This window comes from Molothrus ater, chromosome 1, assembly GCF_012460135.2.
Source record: "Molothrus ater isolate BHLD 08-10-18 breed brown headed cowbird chromosome 1, BPBGC_Mater_1.1, whole genome shotgun sequence".
Taxonomy (NCBI): domain Eukaryota; kingdom Metazoa; phylum Chordata; class Aves; order Passeriformes; family Icteridae; genus Molothrus; species Molothrus ater.
Window position 1 is genome coordinate 32,281,507 of NC_050478.2, and position 20,414 is coordinate 32,301,920.

At 39.3% G+C, this 20,414-nt stretch overlaps 1 protein-coding gene across 1 annotated transcript in view; it reads right to left on the reverse strand.

The window, feature by feature from the left end:
* The window catches only part of RAPGEF5 (Rap guanine nucleotide exchange factor 5), a 157,552-nt gene that overhangs the window by 129,204 nt on the left and 7,934 nt on the right, over positions 1–20,414 (reverse strand). The window contains 1 exon segment of the mRNA XM_036400876.2: positions 51–101. Within this exon segment, the coding sequence (XP_036256769.1) occupies positions 51–101 (51 nt within the window).

A 20,414-nucleotide genomic window follows, 5' to 3' on the forward strand; every position in this document is an offset into this window, starting at 1 on the left:
CCTTGCATGTTGTCTGATGAAACAGAATTATAAAGAAGGTTCACAAGTACCTTATTGGAAGGAGTTTCCAAATAGGGATTTGAAATTCTTCTGGACAGGGTCTGTAAAATAATTAAGTAGACTGTTAGTTTTGTTATGGTTTTTGCGTGGAAAAAAATAAAGTAGCTGCAATCTAGTCTTTTAGCTATTGAAATCTAAATAAAAAGAATTTATCAAGTCATCTGAATAGTCTAACATATGTCTTCAAATAATAATTGTTTCACATCAGGAAAAAGGTAAACTCAGTTCTGTGTTTTCTATTACATTTATTCTTGATCGAGAAAAGAATATGAAAAATAAGATGGCAAAGCCTATAGATAACACACAATTATTGGGTCAGGAAACATCAAAAATGACAGTGAAGAATCTCAAGATAAGCCTAAAAAATACTGGGTGAAAAGACAATTTAATGATGAGCTCAACATTGAAATCAGCATGTACTAGAGGGAGAAAATGTAATTACACATAATTTAAAGCAAACTTTATCAATTCAGTAAAGACACCTCAGGGTCACAGAACCCTTCTCAAAGAAGACCACTCTTCTAAATGAAATTCTTAACTGCAGTTAAAAGATATTAGGATAAATGGTGAATAAAATTGTGACCAGCAGGGAGGTAACTAATGTAGATCAGCGTTATCTCTGCAGTGCCACACGTTGCACTGGTACCAGCATCTCAAGAAATGAATGCTCCAATGTTAGAGGGGACTCAGACAGTAACAGTAGTAGGAGTAACAAAGGATTTTGATAAATTTTAATATGAGAAAAGACAGAAAAGACTGTGATTATTTACCTTACAAAGGAGAGATTACAAGAGACATAATGTAATTATGCAGTATGGCACAAAGAAAAGACTAATTTTCTGTGCTCTACTTGACATTACATGAAAATAACTGATCACTCAATGAAATTAGAGAGGATTCATATTTGAGGAGACAGAAAGGAAAATCAACAAGTCTTCACAGCAGGGAAATGCAAATGCCAAAATCTTACCATTGATCAATAAAGACTGGGATTTAAAATTATAAAATTCACATTGAACAAGAACTCTGAAAGGCAGAGACAGGATAAACATCTCCACAAGAACCAGGTTAACCCACTCTTACTCACCATGATCCTTCCATATCTTGTCACTATTAAAAGACAAGATATTGTCTATACTGATGCTTACTTGCAACTTCTATCTTACTACAAGCCACTCAAGACACAAATAAACACTGCCTAAAATAAGCCTGGAAGTGGAAAAGAAGACGTTGTAGAGGTGCACTGGCACTACAACAGGAAGATCATTATTCCAACTTCTAAGCAGCATAATTAATTCCTTGTTTTAAGAGGATCTAATTCTCACTTGGTATATTTCAATCATAAAAGAACCTCATCGTTCACACGCTGTAAGAATTAGAGAATCCATATTTCAGTAACACCACCTGCTTTTTCCTCCCTGTATTCTTGTTCCTGTATTTTTAGAAAGGGAAGCGACAAGGAACCACAGAACCATCTATCGCTGTTTACCCTTCCACGCTCATCACAAACCTTAGTGTAGTTCCATGCATTACAGCAGCTCCATATGGAAATACTGCAACATATAAGCCGAATTTCCCTCTCCTGTGCCCAACAGAGATGCTGGAAGAGCGCAACACTGCTTCAGATCCCACTCTCTCTTCCTAGCCGGCATGTCATTAACACCTCGCTTCTGCAGCAGCCCTACATACCACCACTTCTCTTGGTTCCTGTCCAAGTCTTTCATTCCACAAGCCTCTCTCACTGCAGCAACACAGTCAAAGTTTATACATTGATTTCCCTGCTCCCTGCTCCTTTCCCAGGCTGGCACTGACAGAGGACAGGGAGGGTCACCCAGGGAGAACAGTGGTACTGCAATGTGCACTTACATGACAGCAAAAGATGAAGCTCAGCAAAAGGGACAAATTTGGTTGCCTTCTACAACAGGGTTGCAGTGGTGATGGATAAGAGGAGAGAGACTGACATCATCTACCCGCACTTGTGCTAAACATTTCATACTATCCCATGCATATCCTTGTCACTAAAATGGAGAGACATGGATTTGACAGATGGACTACTCAGTGGATAAGGAAACGGATGCACTCAAAGAGTTGTGGTCATTGGTTTGATGGCTGTGCTTGATCACCAGTGATGAGTGGCGTCCCTCAGGGACCATATTATTTAACATCCTCATGTTAATATGGGAATGTGGACAGTGGGATTGAGTGCACGCTCAGCAAGTCTGGGGATGACAAGTTCAGTGGCATGACTGATACTCTAGAGGGAAGGGATTCATTCCAGAGAGACCTGGAGAGGCTTGAGAGCTGGGCCTGTGCAGTCCTCATGTATTTCAACAAGGCCAAGTGTTAGGTCTTGTGCCTGGGTTGGGGTAATCCCAAACATGGACACAGGCTGGGTGATGAGTGGATTGAAACCAGCCCTGTGGAGAAGGACTTGGGGGTGTTGGTGGATGAAAAACTGGACCGGACCCAGCTGTATCCTGGGCTGCATCAAAAAAAGGAGGAGCAGCAGGCTGAGGGTGGTGATGCTGCACCTCTACTGCACTTTTGTTAGACCCCCACCTGGAGTACTGCATCCATTTGTCAGCTTCCCAGCATAATAAAGATGGGAGATCTGCTGGAGGAAGTCTAGAGGCGGGCCACTAAGTTGATCACGAGAATGGAGCACGTCTCCCATGGAGACAAGCTGAGAGAGTTGGGGTTGTTCAGCCTGGAGAAAAGAACGCTCCAGGGAGATCTTGTAGTATCTTCCAGTATCTAAAGGGGGCCAACGGGAAGGACATAGATGACTTTTTATCAGGGAGTGTAGTGAAAGGACAGCTAATCATTTACACGACAGGTAATAATTTTAAACTGAAATAGGGTAAATTTAGATTAAATATTAGGAAGAAATTCTGAGGAGTCTGCAAAAAGTATCTGATGATGAAAACCGATAGAGAAAAAAACCCCAAACTTCTAGTTTATCCTTCAGACCACAAAGTGGTAGCTCTGGTGCACAGAGAAGACAGGAGGAATTCACAGCCCTGAAAAGGGACGAGGGAGGAACAGGACAATGGCTTTTCAGTGGCAGCCTGGGCCCATATCAATGTGGAGCAAAGATGAAACTTTGGAGAGACCATGAGAGCATATTTAGCTTGCCATGCACCCAACCACCCAAAATTTCTAAAAGCATAAGAAAGTAGAAACTGGAAAGGAGAAAGTAGAACAAAACAGGAAGTGGCTTTCTGGAATAGAAAAAATGATCTTTCATGTTGATCCTAGTGCAGCCTGTGTAATGTTGAAACACTCACTGCAGTTAGGCTGAAATTAACACAGAAATATAGGATTTTTATGTCCTAGCTACCATGATAGATCCTGTTTTCTTTTCTTATTTTTTTTTTAAACTTACCTCAATAAATATTAGGTACTGAGAACACCTCTATTAGCAGACTGCTTTGGCTGTTGGGGACAAATTGGGCAGTTGCCTACAGGAAAGGAAGAGGTACTGGATAAGTGGTCCAGCCCATCTTCAAAGACCCCAACTTTTGGGTGGTTCTGTTGGAGAAGCACCACTCCTCCCTGAAGGTATCTGGTAAATATAGGCTGCTCTCCCAAAATTATTCTGACACACACACCAATTGAAAATACATTTGCAAATCACTCTAAGAATGAGCCAAATGTGCTTTTAAAGGAAATTAATTAGTCATCAGGCAAACAGCTCATCTCTCACAAAAACTACCTTGGAACAGTTAATGATGCCCACGCCAAGTGCTGCTTTCTAGCTGCTGCCACCCTGGCATCCCCATGTGCCTCCTCACCAGCTTGAGGAGAAGCTTTGCCAAGCCCCATGTCAGGGACAGGATAGGGCTATGGCAGCACGTGTCGTGGTGGGACAGAAGACCATATGTGCAGGAGATCCAGAGCACTGGGTGTCCTCCAGAAGGGCTGTCCCATCACACATGAATAGGTGTGCACAGGCAGCTTCATCTTCCCTGCTGGGGATGCAGGAACAAAGAGGCAGGGACAGGTCCTGTGGGCTGGACGATCCAGACTCTGAACTATGAACATGGCACAGGGATGGCATCATCCTAGCTTGGGAACACAACCTGCATGTGACAGGAGAGGACAGCTGGGACAGGAGGCCCAGAGAAAGTTTTGGAATAGGTCTGCTAGTATCAATCTGAATACACCACAGAAAATTTAGTCTGAAATTGGGAAACATTATAAAAGAGTTTACTATGGTATGTAAAATCACTAAAATCACCAGGAGTAGAGTAATGACATGAAAAAATGGGAGGATTAAAATAAAGTGAGTAGCAAGTAATTGAAACAACCAGAAGGAAATATTTATCTAAAATCTATATGGTCAGCTTATAGAACTATAAGCCAAAGAATTAAATATGACAGGTAGAGTTTTAGAAGCAGAGGCTAATTTAATGACTAATCCTACTATGCAAAGTCTATACCTAAGTTTAAATTGGTATTGCTTCAACTGTACAGTTATTTTTAACACAAGCTAAGAACTTCTGACATTATTTAAAGTTAAGCATGTGAAGATATCGATGATACTATTTTAATATATTGGCACAAACTGATTTTTTTGAGGTTTGGAAAGAAATTACCCCACAACATACTACACAACAAAGTATACTAATGGCTCCATCGGAAAGAACAAGCTGTATCTTACTGTAAAATGCTGACTTAGTTCCTTCATTGGGAGAGCATTGAATTGGGTCCACTACAGCAACTCCCTGTGCATTTACTACAACATGGTTAATGTTCTGTTCAAGGGCTAATGGTACTGTAGAGCATGGATTTAGTCATATCTTTTGGAGATACATTTGAATTTACTCCTTATTTTTAGACCTGGGATTTTGCTTTGGCCCCATCTCAGCTTGGGAGAATGACTTGCCTACAAGTTGCTTGTGCTTCGCCTCCTGCCCAAGCTGTTCCAACAACTGCTGATATCTCTGCCATTGCCAGCACTGCAGTCACAGTAGCATCAGCAATGCTCTGTACATCTGCTAGCAATTTAATCACCAGCATGCTCAGAAAGAAACAGAGTAAAAGTGCTTTGAGCTCCAGTTCAAGTGCTTTCCTCAGCTGGGATTTAGTGCAGTGGTAGCAGCCAGCAACCTGTCTACACTACAAGTCATAATGTAACACCTCAAAAGAGGCTATAGAAATTGTAGGGAAATAATAATTTCAAATATGGAACAGAAATGTTTTGCCTTTCTTCTAAGAGCATCTGATACTCATGCGCAGTTAGCGAGAAAAAAAGACAAAAATGGGAAGGAAGAATTTCTATTTTAGTCAGGATTATTCCTTTTACTAAATCTTCTAAAGTGGGATTTATTTTTAAACTAACAGAAATGAGGAAAGGCAGAATCATGGCTTTTCTTCCCCAGTAAATTGTTCAAGCTTTCACTCCAGATTTTTCAAATATCTAGGTTTTTAACTGGTTGTGTTTCCAAAATATGAGCATAATATTCCATGCTTTGGAATTTGCAATGTGCAATCAAACCTTACCTGCTTTCAGTTTACAACACACTCATCAATATTTATCTGTTTGATCAGAGCTTAATTTGCAAACATGCCCATGATCAACTGCATGCTGCTGGGCAGTTCTAGAAACATTTTTGTTATGCACAAATATAACAAAACAATTGTTTATAATTTCAGGGCACTGTCACTATGTACCTAAAGAATTTAGTGTAACACTCGTGCATTTCAAACTGGATTACTCAATATAGTTAAAATTAAGCAAATGCTTCAGTGTTGTTATTTCCTAAATATAAATAGCCTGAACAAAAAATCATCTCATTTTGATATGCACATGGTGTAGCACAGACTACTTGGTAATGAGATCATTTCTATTCCCTGACAGGGGGATTTCTGCAACTACTCAACACCTGAATCCTAAATTGGCTAATGTGATCACAAAGGAAATTATATATTCAGACACACATCCAAAAAGAATTCAAGCATCCAAACCTAAAATACACTTTCACAAGTACTCATGCTGGAAACTTCCCACATTCCAACCATGAGAGCGTATGGAAAAGGATCACAAATAAAACTGAATACAAATTCACTCTCAAAAACAATAATCTGCTTGTACTTTTCTCTCCAATGATCATTCAGCTCTAAGAATACAGTGGCTCAGGAAAAATTTTAAAAATCCACCAGAGGTATTTACTTAATTTCCCTCAGGCTTCTCTACCACTCCATGCACAAATCAAAAAGTAATTATTTGAGTCCCAACCAGATTTTGTTCTCTTGTTATGAACCATGACAATGATAATGCCATAAGAGCGACAGAAACCACTGCAACTGTTACAACTGATAAAAACTATGGGGTTTTTTTTATCAAAAAGATTTGCTGGAGTTGCTAAAAGCAAGCAGCTACAATAATGAGAGAGTTTCCACTCTAGCCCTGATCCGAACACAAATCCTGATGCAAAGCTGGGCTGTACCTGCCTGGCACACCCTTCTCAACCTGCAACACAAGAAGGCAGTAATTTCTGCAGGAGTAAATGCCCATTTATTCCCAGTGCTTACTCGTGCCAGGGAGGGAGCAGGGGGAAGGGAGCAAAAAATTACTGAACAATATGATTTAACACTTTGCCACCTTTGAATTTTTTGCATTTGATATCACCTGCTACTGTCTAAATGATAGTTGTTTCAAGCAGAAGTAAGACATGGGTATTGTGTTCAGTAGAGGAAATGCTACTGTTGTTTGAAGGTGGCTGGATATAGGGAGTGTTGTCATGAATCCCAATCCGTTTCCATGTGGCAACAGATTTTTTCTTGTTGCTAAGGCACAGCAAGCAGAGTTGGTTGGGAAGCTAGCTGACTTTCAGTGGATATCATTCATATGAAATCATAGAATATGCCTGACTTTCTGCCAATAATATTTGTAACAAACAACCTTCCCCCACTGCTCCACTTGAAACCCACTGTCAGAATTCACGGGTAATGAAGAATAACCAACGTGACAGTTCTCTGCATTAATATTTATTTAAGATTAAATAGAAAATCCTTTATAAAGGATCTTTTTTATAAAGGAAAGATCTTCTCCTGATCATTTGAAACTTCATACACTTAGGTGTAGCATAAAAAGGTCAAAAAGCTGTAAAAAGAAAAATCTGTGTTCAGCAGAGCTTGCAGTTTAGGGTTCCCAGATGAGCCTGAAGAGCTCTCTGGAGAAACCCAAATGAGTCACTAATGAAAGAAAACCAAGGAGGTATTGTCATCTGTTTTCTGTAGAAAAAGAACTTACAAAATAAGTTATTTCATGAAGGGGAAACCCACAACCCATGGTTCATTCTCACTTCCTCCAAAACAGAAAGAAATGTGAGAAGAAAATGGATGCTCTTTATAAAGACAAGCAGTGCTCTTTATGTTTAAAGACTTATTTCTGAGTCAGTGACAGTTAGCAAAGCTATGCATTTAGAAGCATTTCTTTATTTTCCAGTACCTAGCAAACTAAATATGGCTGAAAGAGTTTGTGCTTCAAACAAAACTAATTTTTATTTTATCTGGCATAAACCATCCACTTTCAAAGCCTCTGGAGCCTAGCAAGTAGTGTAATTTAGTGTCCAAGAGCAAAATTTATTTTCAATGTCCTTTTCTATTCCTAAAAGAAGTTAATTAAAGAAAAGAATATCACAGAAGACAATATGGCAGGGCTGGCTGGTTTCTCTCCTCCCTTTTCCTCAGTCCTACCACTGCAAAAAGCCCAGGATAAATCCAGCTTCAGGAAGGCACCAACACAGGCTCCTCCATATGTACCCTGTGCCTCAAACAAAGCTGCAGCATCCTGACACCCACCTGGATTGAGGGAAAGGGAAGAGTGGTGAGCCAGCAGAAGGGGATACCTTGGTTAGGAACTTTATGTGACCAAAGAAAGGAGACAGCCACCCTCCTGCTAATGATGAGTTCCATGATCAGATTCAGTACCCTGAAATGAAGCTGCTGACAAGCAGGTCATGTCCTCTCTACACCTCCTGCTTCAGCTTCCCATTCCTGCCACTCAGGTGCTTCCACACCTGTCCATGAAGCCAGGTCCTGAACCAAGTCAAAGGGCCAATGGCTTTGAATAGGCTCATTAAACAGAGATTCATTTCAACAGAGATGGTTTCCCCTGGGGGGGTCACTGGGGAGCCACACAAACACAATCCCCAGCAAGGCAGCAGCGGGGGCACAGGCGAGGCTGTGGGACAAGGAGGGAGGCAGGCAGGGACAGCTGTGCTCAGAGGAAGCATTTGTTTATGCTACATTAAAACTATCCAAGGAATGATGGCATAAAGCACATCTAATAAATCCTTTTTATGTTGACAGAGCAGAGACACTGCTCTGTCAACATAAAAAGGAAGTTAACTACGCTTGCAAAAAATGACAATACAAAATTCAAGGGTGTCAGCAATGGGGAACTTCACCATGTGAACTCCATGTTCGCATAAATGCATCAGCTGAAGAAAACACAATACCCATGTCATCTACAACTGTAGACTGCCTGGGCATAGTTTGTAATACAGAAACAGAGTTTAAACAAGATTTCTCTTTCTTATAAAGAGAGAATGGACATTTTCAACTCATATGCTAATACAATGTTTGCACTGAGATTTCATTAAATATGAAAAGAAAGAATTAGAATTTTACTGCTTTTTATCACACTTTATATAACATTAAAATATGCAGAGTACACTTAATTGTCTATTCATGTTCCTTCCTTAACTAAACTTTATTGCAGCATTTGTGCTCTCATTTGCCAGTTTGACCATACATTTCCTAATGCTACCTTAGAAAATTCCCAGTGCATTTCATTCTTCCTGGCTGTCAGCAACATTTCACAGGAAAGCAGTATTCTCCCTTTCTTCCAGTAAAAACTAGGCACTGTACAGACTGTCACCATAAACATTTAACAATATTGCTGTACTGCATTTTTTTAAAACTTAGCACCTAATAAATACAGTAGATGGTCTTTGTCATCTACCCTTGTGTCCCTGGCCACCAGCATCTGGTCTGGTTTTGATCTGGAGGGCAACACATAGGAGTAGATGGGTTGGGTGGTTCAGAGATTGCTAAAAATTTTTGTAGCAGCTAATATTTCTAATGATGTAAGTTATAATTTGATAGTACACTACTTGGAGCATTCAAAAGAATGTACATTGGATGTTTCACACTACAGTTAATGTTCCCAGTGACAGGTCACTGCTAATTTTCAGATAAATCTAAATGAAGACACCAACAAAACAGTTAAAAGAGAGATCAGGAGTAGGAAAACGCAGATTGTCTGCATTCTTAAAAGCTTTTCAAAGTACCTCTGTTGACATGTTTCTTGTGTTGTCAGCAAAATAACTTCTCATGACACATTTCCAAATGAAAAAAAGCAGCAAAGCCATTCTGAAAGCCAGGAAGCTTTACTTACAAGCATGCATTAGTAAAAAGAAATTTAAGCGGAAAATTGTGTGTCAAACACAAGAATAAATGCTCAGATTATAAAATCTTCTTCCTGGAGTTTTTGTAACTTTACCAGACAGCGTCCTGCACAATTTCTCTTGCTTTGAATTTTGTCCTGCACAGAGCAGGGGTTGGATCAAACAATCTCCTGGAGTTCCCTTAGCACCCAAATATTTCTGTAATTGTCTCTGGCTCCATCACTCCCAGACAATTTAATTCTGCTAGTCCAACTGGCTGTACCAGGCAAGGGAGAAAAAGTCTGTGGAGCTTCAGGGCAACCAGAAGTACATTTCTAGGTACATTCTGCATTTAAAAAGAGGCTCCTAAAATCACACATTTTCATGTTAGCCTTCCACCAAAACCTTTCCCTGTCACATCACCCACTGTGCCAGGTCTCAATTGCTGAGGTACCCCAGCTGTCAACATCACTGCAGATAATAGTGGTGCCAGAACCTGACCTTCAGCAAGCCACATTTCTCAGAGATGAAATATAATAAAAATTTTAAAGCAGACAATCAGTTAAGTGATTCATCTTGCCTGTCACTACCAACCACCCACCACGTAGGTGTAAGTTCAAACGTTCCCTCTCTGGTGTCAGGCAAAACCAGCATGGCTGGGTGCTTGATTTTTGCCAGCACAGGCTCAGGAGCCTTCAGATGAACTGCCCCCATAACCCAGCTGCAAGAATGCTCACCTCTGCCACAAGAACTCTAGCAAACAGCAGAAGGGCAAAAATATCCAAGATTGCTGCAGCTATTTCAGTGAATGCAGATGCAGGAACAAAACCCCAAATATTAGCAAATAGTCAGCAAATCAGCTGTGAACGATGACGACAAATGGCTAAAAATGTCAATATAGAGTGCATATATTATTGAATAAGAAAATCCATTAAAATCTTAATTCATTCAGAAGCAATTTGTAATTAAAGACACACTTTTATAGTTTTCAATAACTAAAGGATCTTTAATGTTTCAAGTACAAAAAGTCAAAATTAAAATTCTGTGCTCTGATTATGATTTATGAAAATACCTCCCAGTAAATTGCATTAGCTTACTGTTTGAAAAATGCCTGTCTTTCTGACAACTTTTTAAAATTTTCTTTTAATAGGTTGCACACAGATTGTCCATGATTGTGTATACAAGTGCACAAAGGTATGTTTTTAATGTCCCTATAATTTTATGTCCCTGCTCCCAGAGAGCCCTGCTTTTACCACTGCCTGCACAAGAAGGTAGGTCATCCAGTAATTTCCCAACCCTTTTTCCTTCTAGGAGAGCAGTTACTCCTTTCTGGTACAAGACATTCAAACTATTTCCTCTTTGTTTCTTGAAACTGATTTTCTGATTTTACAAGTGGCCCACTGGGAAAAGCCGCAGACTGTTCAGTGTACCTCAGTTTTATTCCTGAACATGGTGTGGTCACCACCTTCAGTGAGGCATTTCCCTTCCCATGCAATGGGAATGACCATGAGCAGGCTCTGGAAGCACTTTGATACCCACAGGTAAAAATCTGCTACCAGCTAAGGGCTAGAAGCTCACAAGCTCTCCTCCACGTACCCAGGACAGCCCCACTCCAAGTTTAAATACCTATAGGACATTTAAAACACAACAAGTCTAGAGTAAAACTGCCAACTTCTGCTTTTCTTGCTTCTGAGGTTTTCTGAGAGCAGGAGCAGCCTTGAGGGTGGGTGAACAAGCTCTGCTTAAAGATTTTTGCATTACAGCCTTAACAGTTTGAGGATCTGCAGCGCTGTGGTTTGTGTTGGCAGCGCTCCGTTACGTGACCTCTTGGGAACAATAATAGTTTCACTGACAGTAGCTCTTGGCACAAACCAGTGCCAACCTACTATGAACCAGAGAGTGGGAGTTCTTAACCACTTCCAGAAGAACAGCTGTAATTTGCTTTTTTGTAGGGGAAAACTATTAAAGCATAACTACTTTAGTTTCATGAAGCAGCCAAAGCCTTGCTGTACAGAGAGCCGAAAAGCACTCAATACGCAAAGAAAGAATAAAGCTTTCCCTTAGATCACACAAGCAATTTTTTGGCAAAATAGATCAGGAACTCCTCAAGTGCTCCTGGCAAAGCCTCAGAAATACTTGGAGCTGGCTACCAGCACCTTCAAACAGTCTGCAGAATGACATCTACTAACTCTGATCACCTTTCAAATCTTTAGTCTGGCCATTAAAGCAGGGAAAAATGAAAACTCAAGTGCAAACCACTCCAAAGGGAGGTTTGTCACATCTGAGATGGGAAGGGACCTGAGAAACATAGCATTTCAAAAATATCTGAATTTTTCAGTGTAGCAGAAACCACTGCATGCCTATCATTCAATCCCAACTGCTTGGCACATAAGGCAATGTGGAAAGCAGTGTGCAATAACCGCTAGATATGGAATATGATTCAAACATGAAGAGTCTAGAATACATGAGCAACCACTAAAGGCTGCTAAGGTAAATTTAACTTTCACCAGACTGAGAGGTTACAGAATCAGAAAATATATATGGAAGACAGAGGAGTTTTGTGTATTTCTTTTTGCCTCAGTAAAATTGCTCAAGTGTCAAGTAGCTAAGAGATGTAAAATTTTCTTAATATTATAAAATCAAAACCAAACAATACAAATGACATATGTTGTAAAGATTAATCTTATAAGAAAGTAAAAGATGTGCTCAGCATCCCAACAAGGTCACAGATACAGTTCAGACATCTTTAGACAGGAACCTCCACTGTGAAAATAAGTTCAAGAAAGGAACACAGCCTTTCAAGTGAGGCAAGACTTTCACCCTAATGAGGCAGATTTCCTTAATTTTATTCTTTATCCTTAAATTTAATTACCTGCCTTTCTTCTGATATATATCTTTATTTTCATTCCTTATTCATACAAACAATTGTTTGCACACATTTGATATTATTAGCACATGGATATGTCACATCAGGTTTATGCTGTATTATTTTAAATTTTCTTGCTGCAGATTTAGTCACTCTAAATTTAATTAAGTCTACAAGTCCTTCTTCCTACTGTTGTAGGAAGTTTGATCCCTATGGGGAAGGGTTTTCTTTATCTCATGCGATTTTCCAGCTGGTACGAGAGAATTTTCTCTTTTTGACCTCCAGTTTTGAAAGGTTGGGCCTTGGTCCAACAAAAGACACTTGAAAATATCACAAATGAAATATGTCCTATTAGGGCTCTCTGCATTTTTTACTTATTTCCAAGACAGCATGGGCCTTCAGAAGTGATCCCTGCACCTCTCCTCAGGCTTAGACTACATTCAGATGTACAGCCAAAGTCAGTTTAAACAAAAAGCCACACAATTTGACAAGATACTATGGCAAGATTAACATCCTCTGAAATGATAACCCCAATCAAATTCACAGAAAAAGAATATATCAAACTGTGTTGCACTAAATCTTTTGTAGAGAAAGTACCTGTGAAAAAACTATTCTAGGCAGCCTAACTAAACAAACAAACAAAAAAAATCTTGCTTCAATTTGTCCCACATCAGTCTGTTGTCCTCCATGATGTCAATAATTTCCCTCCAGCAAAACTAGACCTGGCATTTAAAGCAGAAAGTTCCTATCCCTTTCTTCCATTTTTAAAGACTTTAAATTATTTTTAAGGCACATTTTCCCCTACAAAAGAAAGATGCTACTCCATAAATAGAAAAAAACCCTCACAATTTGAGAGTCAAAGGATTAGAAGATTTTTCTACTTTCTACATCTCATTAAATTATCTGAATTAATTAACCTTTAATTACATTTGCAACTATTATCTAGTTTTCCATCCCAACAGAAGTCCCACCATATGATATCTATATCCTAGTCAATCTTATTCTCATACTCAAAAGCATATGCAAAAGAAGAAAACTGCTTGAGTCTAATTAGCATGAAAAACATGTGTGCAGTGGAAAAAAGTCCACAGTATTACAGCAGAGCAGGGATCTGAGGTGAATTGTATGTTATGAAACTGAACACACATGTCTGTGTAAGATGTGTCTCTTGACAAAGAGGCTGAACTCTCTAGGGTTTCAAAAGAGCTCTGTACATCAGGTGCTGAAAGGAAAATTACTCCTCCAGAGAACTGTTGTTTTAAACCAGAAGTTTTTTGGCTTGAAAGTTGTGGATGACTTTTTCAAGGCTGCTTCAAAATATACACGAGGCAGCCTGCACCTGCAGAATCTGAGATAACCACCCAGGAGAGCATCTCATCCCTCACTGGAGACAGCAGCAGTAGCACTGTAACTATTTTTAAAGAAATGCTCATTAGAACACGTAAGAGTGAAGCAGAGGGACACAATGTGAACAGCAGCTTGCTTATCAGTTGTGTGACCAGGGCATACAAAAGAAAAGCAGAATAGCCTCTGCATTACTCACAGCCAAAGTACAGCTGAGTGTATCCTGAACACAGCAACCTCAAAGAGCCAGCAGAACCACAGTACAATCAGAGGAAAGGACTCACACATCACTGCCTTTCTACAGGGTCACATTTCCACCACCTGAGGACAGCCAGGCCTGGCAGCCAGTGCTAGGAACAGCACACTTGGAGGAGCTTCTGGTTACCAGACTAAGGAGCAGCTCATGCATTTTGTGTGTTGCTTGAAGATGCACCCTTCTTGCCCTTGGACCAGCGTCCAGAGCCCTGAGGGCTCTTCAGGGTCCTCCTTTATCTACCCATGGAAAGCAACAACATAGAACTGAGCAACCTTCTTCTGCCTCAACCATGTTAAATCTTTATCCTAAGATCCTTGAGGGCGTGCTTTGTCCCATGAGAATAAAAGGAAGTAAAGACTGACCAAATTTTTTCAGACCTAGGGGCAAAGAGAATTAACTCTCTTACTCTTCAATATTCTGCATCACAGCCAAGGCTTGCAACAATGATCACTTCAAAATGCTGTTACCCTCCTCTCACTTATCCACTGTATCTTAGTTACCAGCCTACTCAGTTTTCAAAGTCACTAATAAACATCATTTTAAGTCAGCAAATGTTTCGTGACCTACGCAAAGCAGGAGGTGGGAGAGATGGGGAACTGCTGTCTTGAAAAGTTGGTTCAAGCAATATGCACATGGAAAATTATAATTTAGATTGAAATCAGGAAAGAAAAATTATCCAAAGTGTATGGCATTGCTCCCTCCAGAGTGACTGATCTGTCAGAGAGCAACAGAGATATTCTATCTGTGTTCCCAGGAACACTAACAAAAAGCAAGATGTCAGTGACATCCTAACAAACTGCTGGGACATTCAGTTTACTCTCATAAATTCAGCAAAGCAGCCTGGGCAAAGTAGGCAATTTCTGCTCAAACTCTTCCAACTTCTTCACCATGACAATCTCCAAAGCCCATCCAGCTCCATCACGCATTCTGCAGCAAGGCCCTAGAGCAGACTGATGGCAAATCACCACTTACTGCAAGAGACCTTCATTTTGAGATACTCTGTCTTCAAAAAACAGTTGATGCTCGCTCCCATCACTTTGCTCACTGCTCCATCCTTTCCCACACTGTTTTTTAGAGGTGATTTCAAACCATCCTTATCTCAATGGAAGAACCATCACAAACCACAAGGGCTTCATCCATTTTATCCACACTAACCTAAGCCTGTGGGTTAACTATGTTTTGGTAGCTTGTCCAGCACTAGAAATAACTGTACCAAAATTGAAAGGAGCTTACAAAACTGTTTGGTACATAGATACACACGCAGAGACTTCTTCAAAATGCAAAGCTTTCAAAAAAAGAACAGAAATTTTTCACCTCTATTTAATCTATTTTCTGGTTTTTCTTTATGCAATGTCATAATGTCCTTTTTGGAAACTGGACACACCAGCAGAAGTTAACTGAAGAGGGCCTCTAGGACATTATTCCTGGTCAATAAACCCTTGCCTTGGAATTCACCTCCCTGCTCCCTCCATCAGGATATGATCAAAAGATCAGATGGGTTCATGAACAACAAAGTAATGGGAATGGAAACACTCTGGGGTTTGGAAGATTACATGGGAGGTTTGTTTGCATGTTTTTAGCATGCCTCATGCTTGTTGACGTTTTTAACCTCTTCACTTGTGCCAAGAGATAACAATGACTAACTTAGGAGGGAAAAAGTCATGGTATAAAGAAACAAGTATACACATACTGAAGCGGGAGTTGGCTCAGACTGAAAAGAAGATGAGTCACAGACCCTCAGCATTTAGCTTTGTTTCTAAGTCAGATAACACCAAGAACTGCTAAAGCAAGGGATAAAGATGCAGTCTGTTTTCTTGCTTAACTCAAATTTAAAAAATGTAAAATCAGGTTTCCAGTTTCAGAAGTTTCACAAAATTTACCATTAGCTTTTCAGTGACCAGGGGCAGTTTTTAACAAGAAATTATTTCTCTGGATAGTTGCTTGGAATTATTTTTATTTACAGAAGAGGCAAATGTGATGTTTCCTTATCAACTCCCACCATCCTGCCATAAATTTTCCTTAACATGTTTTGCTATTAATAAACAACTGAAGTAGGTACTTTTCTACAGCCAAAATAAATGTATTCTCAAAGAGCCTAAGTTCATATTGTTTTTAATCAGACTGATTTAATAGCAGTGTTGCTCTGTTAGCTACGCTTTTCTGCTTAAGTGCAAAAGACTACTCACTACAAGAACATTTTGTGTCTCTGTTTTTAATGAAGTGCTTTACAAGAATAGAGAACAAATGCCTGTAATGTGACATTCTTCAAAAGTCTTTGTAGGTTTACCTGTTAAATAGGTTTGTTCCTAATAGCAGTTCTGCCATAAAGTTGCCTAAGCAGAAAAATAAAAGGAAATTATTTAAAAAAGAACAAAAAATGACACCTTTCCTTACTGGTCTTTCTTCTTTGATGTATTGGAGCAGTAGCTACTCCTTAACAACTTATTTTCCACTCCATCACTAGAGTTTTTAAAGAAAGTAGTGATAGGAGCAGAGTCAAGAAATACCCTTGCACAGAGCTCTGCTCAGAGATTACTTGACAATGTTGATGGTTGCTAGTCTGTGGAAAGCCTCCCAAACACTTGTCCACCCACCAAACAGGAGCTTTACTGGTCATGAATATTCTTACATTCCTTAGAAGAACAGCAAAGCCTTTGACAGAGCATGTTGCAACAAACTCAAGACCAACCTGCCGTGCCATCAGCTGCTTTTCTCTGCTTTTCTCCTATGTTCAGAGAAACACAGAAACACTCCAGCTTCAACAAGGACAATATGGACTCACCCTAACATAGAAAACTCCTCAAAGGGAGCTAAAGCAGCCCTCCATGTGTAGACAAAACAGTGTGGTTGATCAAAAACACAGAAATAATCAAGGACAAGAACAGGACTAAATGGACCGTTTTCATTGTGAAAAGGAAAACACAAAGATGCCTCAACATTGTATCCTAGGCTGGATGCTGTTTCATGAAACATATTTATGATGTCAGCATCAAGATAAGCAAATTTTCACACAAATTTGGTTAGTCACAATCAGAAGCCTATAAACAGCTCCAAACAGACTTAGTCAAGGTAGGCAAGTAAACAGTGCTAAATTATGTTTATCCACATCAAAAGCCAGGAAAAGTATGCTGACAATTTATGCTGCTTTAAATTATTTATATCAGCTAAAAGAAAGCAACCTGAATGGCTGGGAAGACATTTTGTGTGAAGTACTAATCAGTGGCCCCAGGAGTTCTGCAGAGATAGCAGATTGTCAGGATGAAAATCCTACATGATGGGGAGAGGGAGGAAATTGCATGATTTATATAAAACAGTGGTGCACCCTCATCTAGGATATTACATTCAGCACAAGCCATCACTAGTTCAAAGGAATACTGCAGAAGCAGACAGAGTTCAAAACAAGGTAACAAAAATGATTACAGCATGGAACAAGTCATCTAGAGAGATTGGAATTGCTTGCTTGAAAAACAGCTGTAAAAAAGAATAAAAAAGTTAAATGTACAGAAGGTGGAAGTTCCCTGCCTCACAGGAACAGAGGAAGGGTCCCTGAAATTAAAGGTAGAAAATTGAAAACTGATCAAAACTAAATGTTTTTATCAACAACAGAATAAAACAAAACTCAGTTTTCCTTCCCTCATAAAGTTGTCACCAGACCCCACAGAGAAGGTTTGTGAATTTATGTTCCAAGATGAGTCTGAAAATAAAACACTATCCAGATTCATTAAAAGACTGGCTTTGCAGGTGCACAACATGAAAAGCTGTAACTAAAATGGTTAATGTTAACAAGCCCCCAGCACCAGAGTATAAACTATCTGACTATTTGAAACTAGGGGGAAAACAAAACAAACAAACAAACAAACAGAAAAATCAAAAAGAAAACACAAAAAAAAAAAACAAACAAAAAAAAAAGTGTGGGAGACAGGCAATACAACATTTGCCCACACACTGTCTTGAAATCACAAGAAACATTATATTTATGGCTAAACCTGTTACCTGTTAGATTAACCTTATAACTTATGGGTACAGGACTAGATGAACCATCATCTTGACCCACTACAGTATGTTTTTATCTACTCTAGGTTCCTCTGAAAGAATTGCTTTGGGTTTTCTCAAATAAAACCTCCACCAGTATAGTGTAAATATTTTTTGCCACACTGAATTGCAAATGATCATTTTATAAATGGAACTCTTTAAGCAGGCCTTCAGATAATTTCTCAGTTTATGCATCCACTGTATGAACTGAGGCCAGATATCTGAAAGGAAAAATAACAAAGAGACATCACTCCTGCTATTCAGCTTGGAGACTCACCAATATTAATGCATGTCCTGGCAACCTAAGAGACCTATTGATTTGCAACCATTCGTTCAAGTGCAGGTGAAAGCCATAATTAGATAAATAGCTTCAGTAAAACTAATCTGAAACTCATTTGTTTTGTTTAATAGGATAAAACAAGAAATTAAATATCTGCTCAATGTTCCTTAGTATTATTCAGTACAATAGTAAAAATATAAATAAAGACATATTAATTTGACTGCCATTATTATTTTTTGCATTTTATGTATTTTGTTGCAGCAATTGCCATCAAAGGCCATAAACACAGACACTATTTATGAATTACTGTGCTCCAACAGGCTGAGTGTTTTTATCAATCTCTTTTATACCTGTGGAAGAAAGATAACAGGTCTTTTAATCATTTGCAGACACTCTTTGAGCTGACAGAGTATAACTTTAAGATGATCTGCACGGTGTAAGTTTTTCAAGTATCAAAATTACAACTTTAACATAATTATGCCATTCTTGGACAATGGGAATTTAACTCTGTTTAAGTTTTTAAAAGTGTTTATAACAGTTAAATCTAACAGGATTATTAATTTTTGTTTCTTAAGTAACTTTTTCCCAATAAAATGCAAGGAAGGCTACTTTAGAGTATTCTCATGCACAAATCAGTGCTAGCACTGACAGATGCTACAGTTTATCCTGCTTAAGTCAAAACACACTTAAGCTTGGGATAGGTTTTGTCCTCCTCTTTCTTTCTTGGCAGCTAAGTACTCAATTCTGCTTCTGTTCCTGTTAGGGCTTGGGTCTCAGGCATCCTTCCTTAACAAACACCACACAACACAGTTTGTCCTGCAACACAGATCCAGCATCAGACTTGCAGCCCACGCCCCCAGATTTATTTTTACTGTCAGAAGGCTTCAGGCACTGCAGAAATGACAGACCACAACTAAGCACTGGATTGTATATGAGCTGGGATCAAGAGCAGGTCTAAGTGATACTTTTGTCTCATTCCTTCAGCCACCCAATAAACAACAGCTTTGCAACTTTCAGAGCTCTGTGTGTGTGCATTGTTTTTCCCCCACTTCTTTCCATATTTTAAAAATCAATTGATGTATCACTGAACTGGATTCACCTATGGGATGAAATGGAGCATCTGCTCAGCAGTGTGCAGTAGCAGTCTATTGCAGCAAATGATTACCACATCCATCTGAAATTACAAAGTGTTTTAGGTCCACTGGGTCTAGCTCTCTTGGTGAGAACTTGGCCAGAAAACCACAATTAAATGCTTATCATCTTAAAAAATGTATAAACAAACCCCAAACACCTGCTCTCTCTCCCTCCCCCAAAGCCACATCATAAATCCTTGATGTTCACAAGTGGTCTGGACCTCAATTTTCTGTTGGGGTTTTCTGTGGGATTTGAGGTTTGGGGTCCTCTTTTTTGTTTGTTTCAGTTTTTAACCCAAAATACTCCTCCCTCCTCCTCAATATTGACCTACAAACTGCACACCATGTACTTCATCATGGAGGGCAGAGTTTAACATACATTTCTTCCACCAGTGGTATCAATTCAAGCAGCCACTGCTCCTTGCTTGGTGCCACTCAGTCCACAGTTAGAGCGCTGATACTGACACATGCACGACCTGCAGAGAGGCTCAGAAGGGGCAGCTGATGGAGAAGTTATCATAATAAAACACACACACACACACACACACAGATAAATCACATCCCATAATTAAACAAAAGACCCTCAACTATTTCTTTCTTTATTGCTCTAACTTGTGTGTCCCATGTATGTCTCAGTCACATAAAGGCTTCAGTATGAGGTTCAGGAAGCAGGCAGAAAGGCAGTCTCCTCAACAGCAAGGGAAAAAAAAGTTGCATTCCTGACAATCAGTATTTCAAGAAAGGAAATAATCTGGCACTTTAAGATTTAATGGGTTAATTCAGTTCTAAAACTGAAGGCAGAAGATCCTTACTGATGCTATGAATACACATCTACTGCTATTTATAGAGACTGAAGGGCTTTTTTCTCCTCCAATCAGCATAATATTTTATTTTAGCACTAAAAGTAAAAAAAACTATATTGACTTTTAATCAGTTAGACCACTGAGTCTCCCTGTAAGAAAATATCTTTCAAAATAGGAATTAATCAGAAAAAATTCCATAGCATGGGATTTAAATTATTAAATTAATAATTGACCTTAGCTTA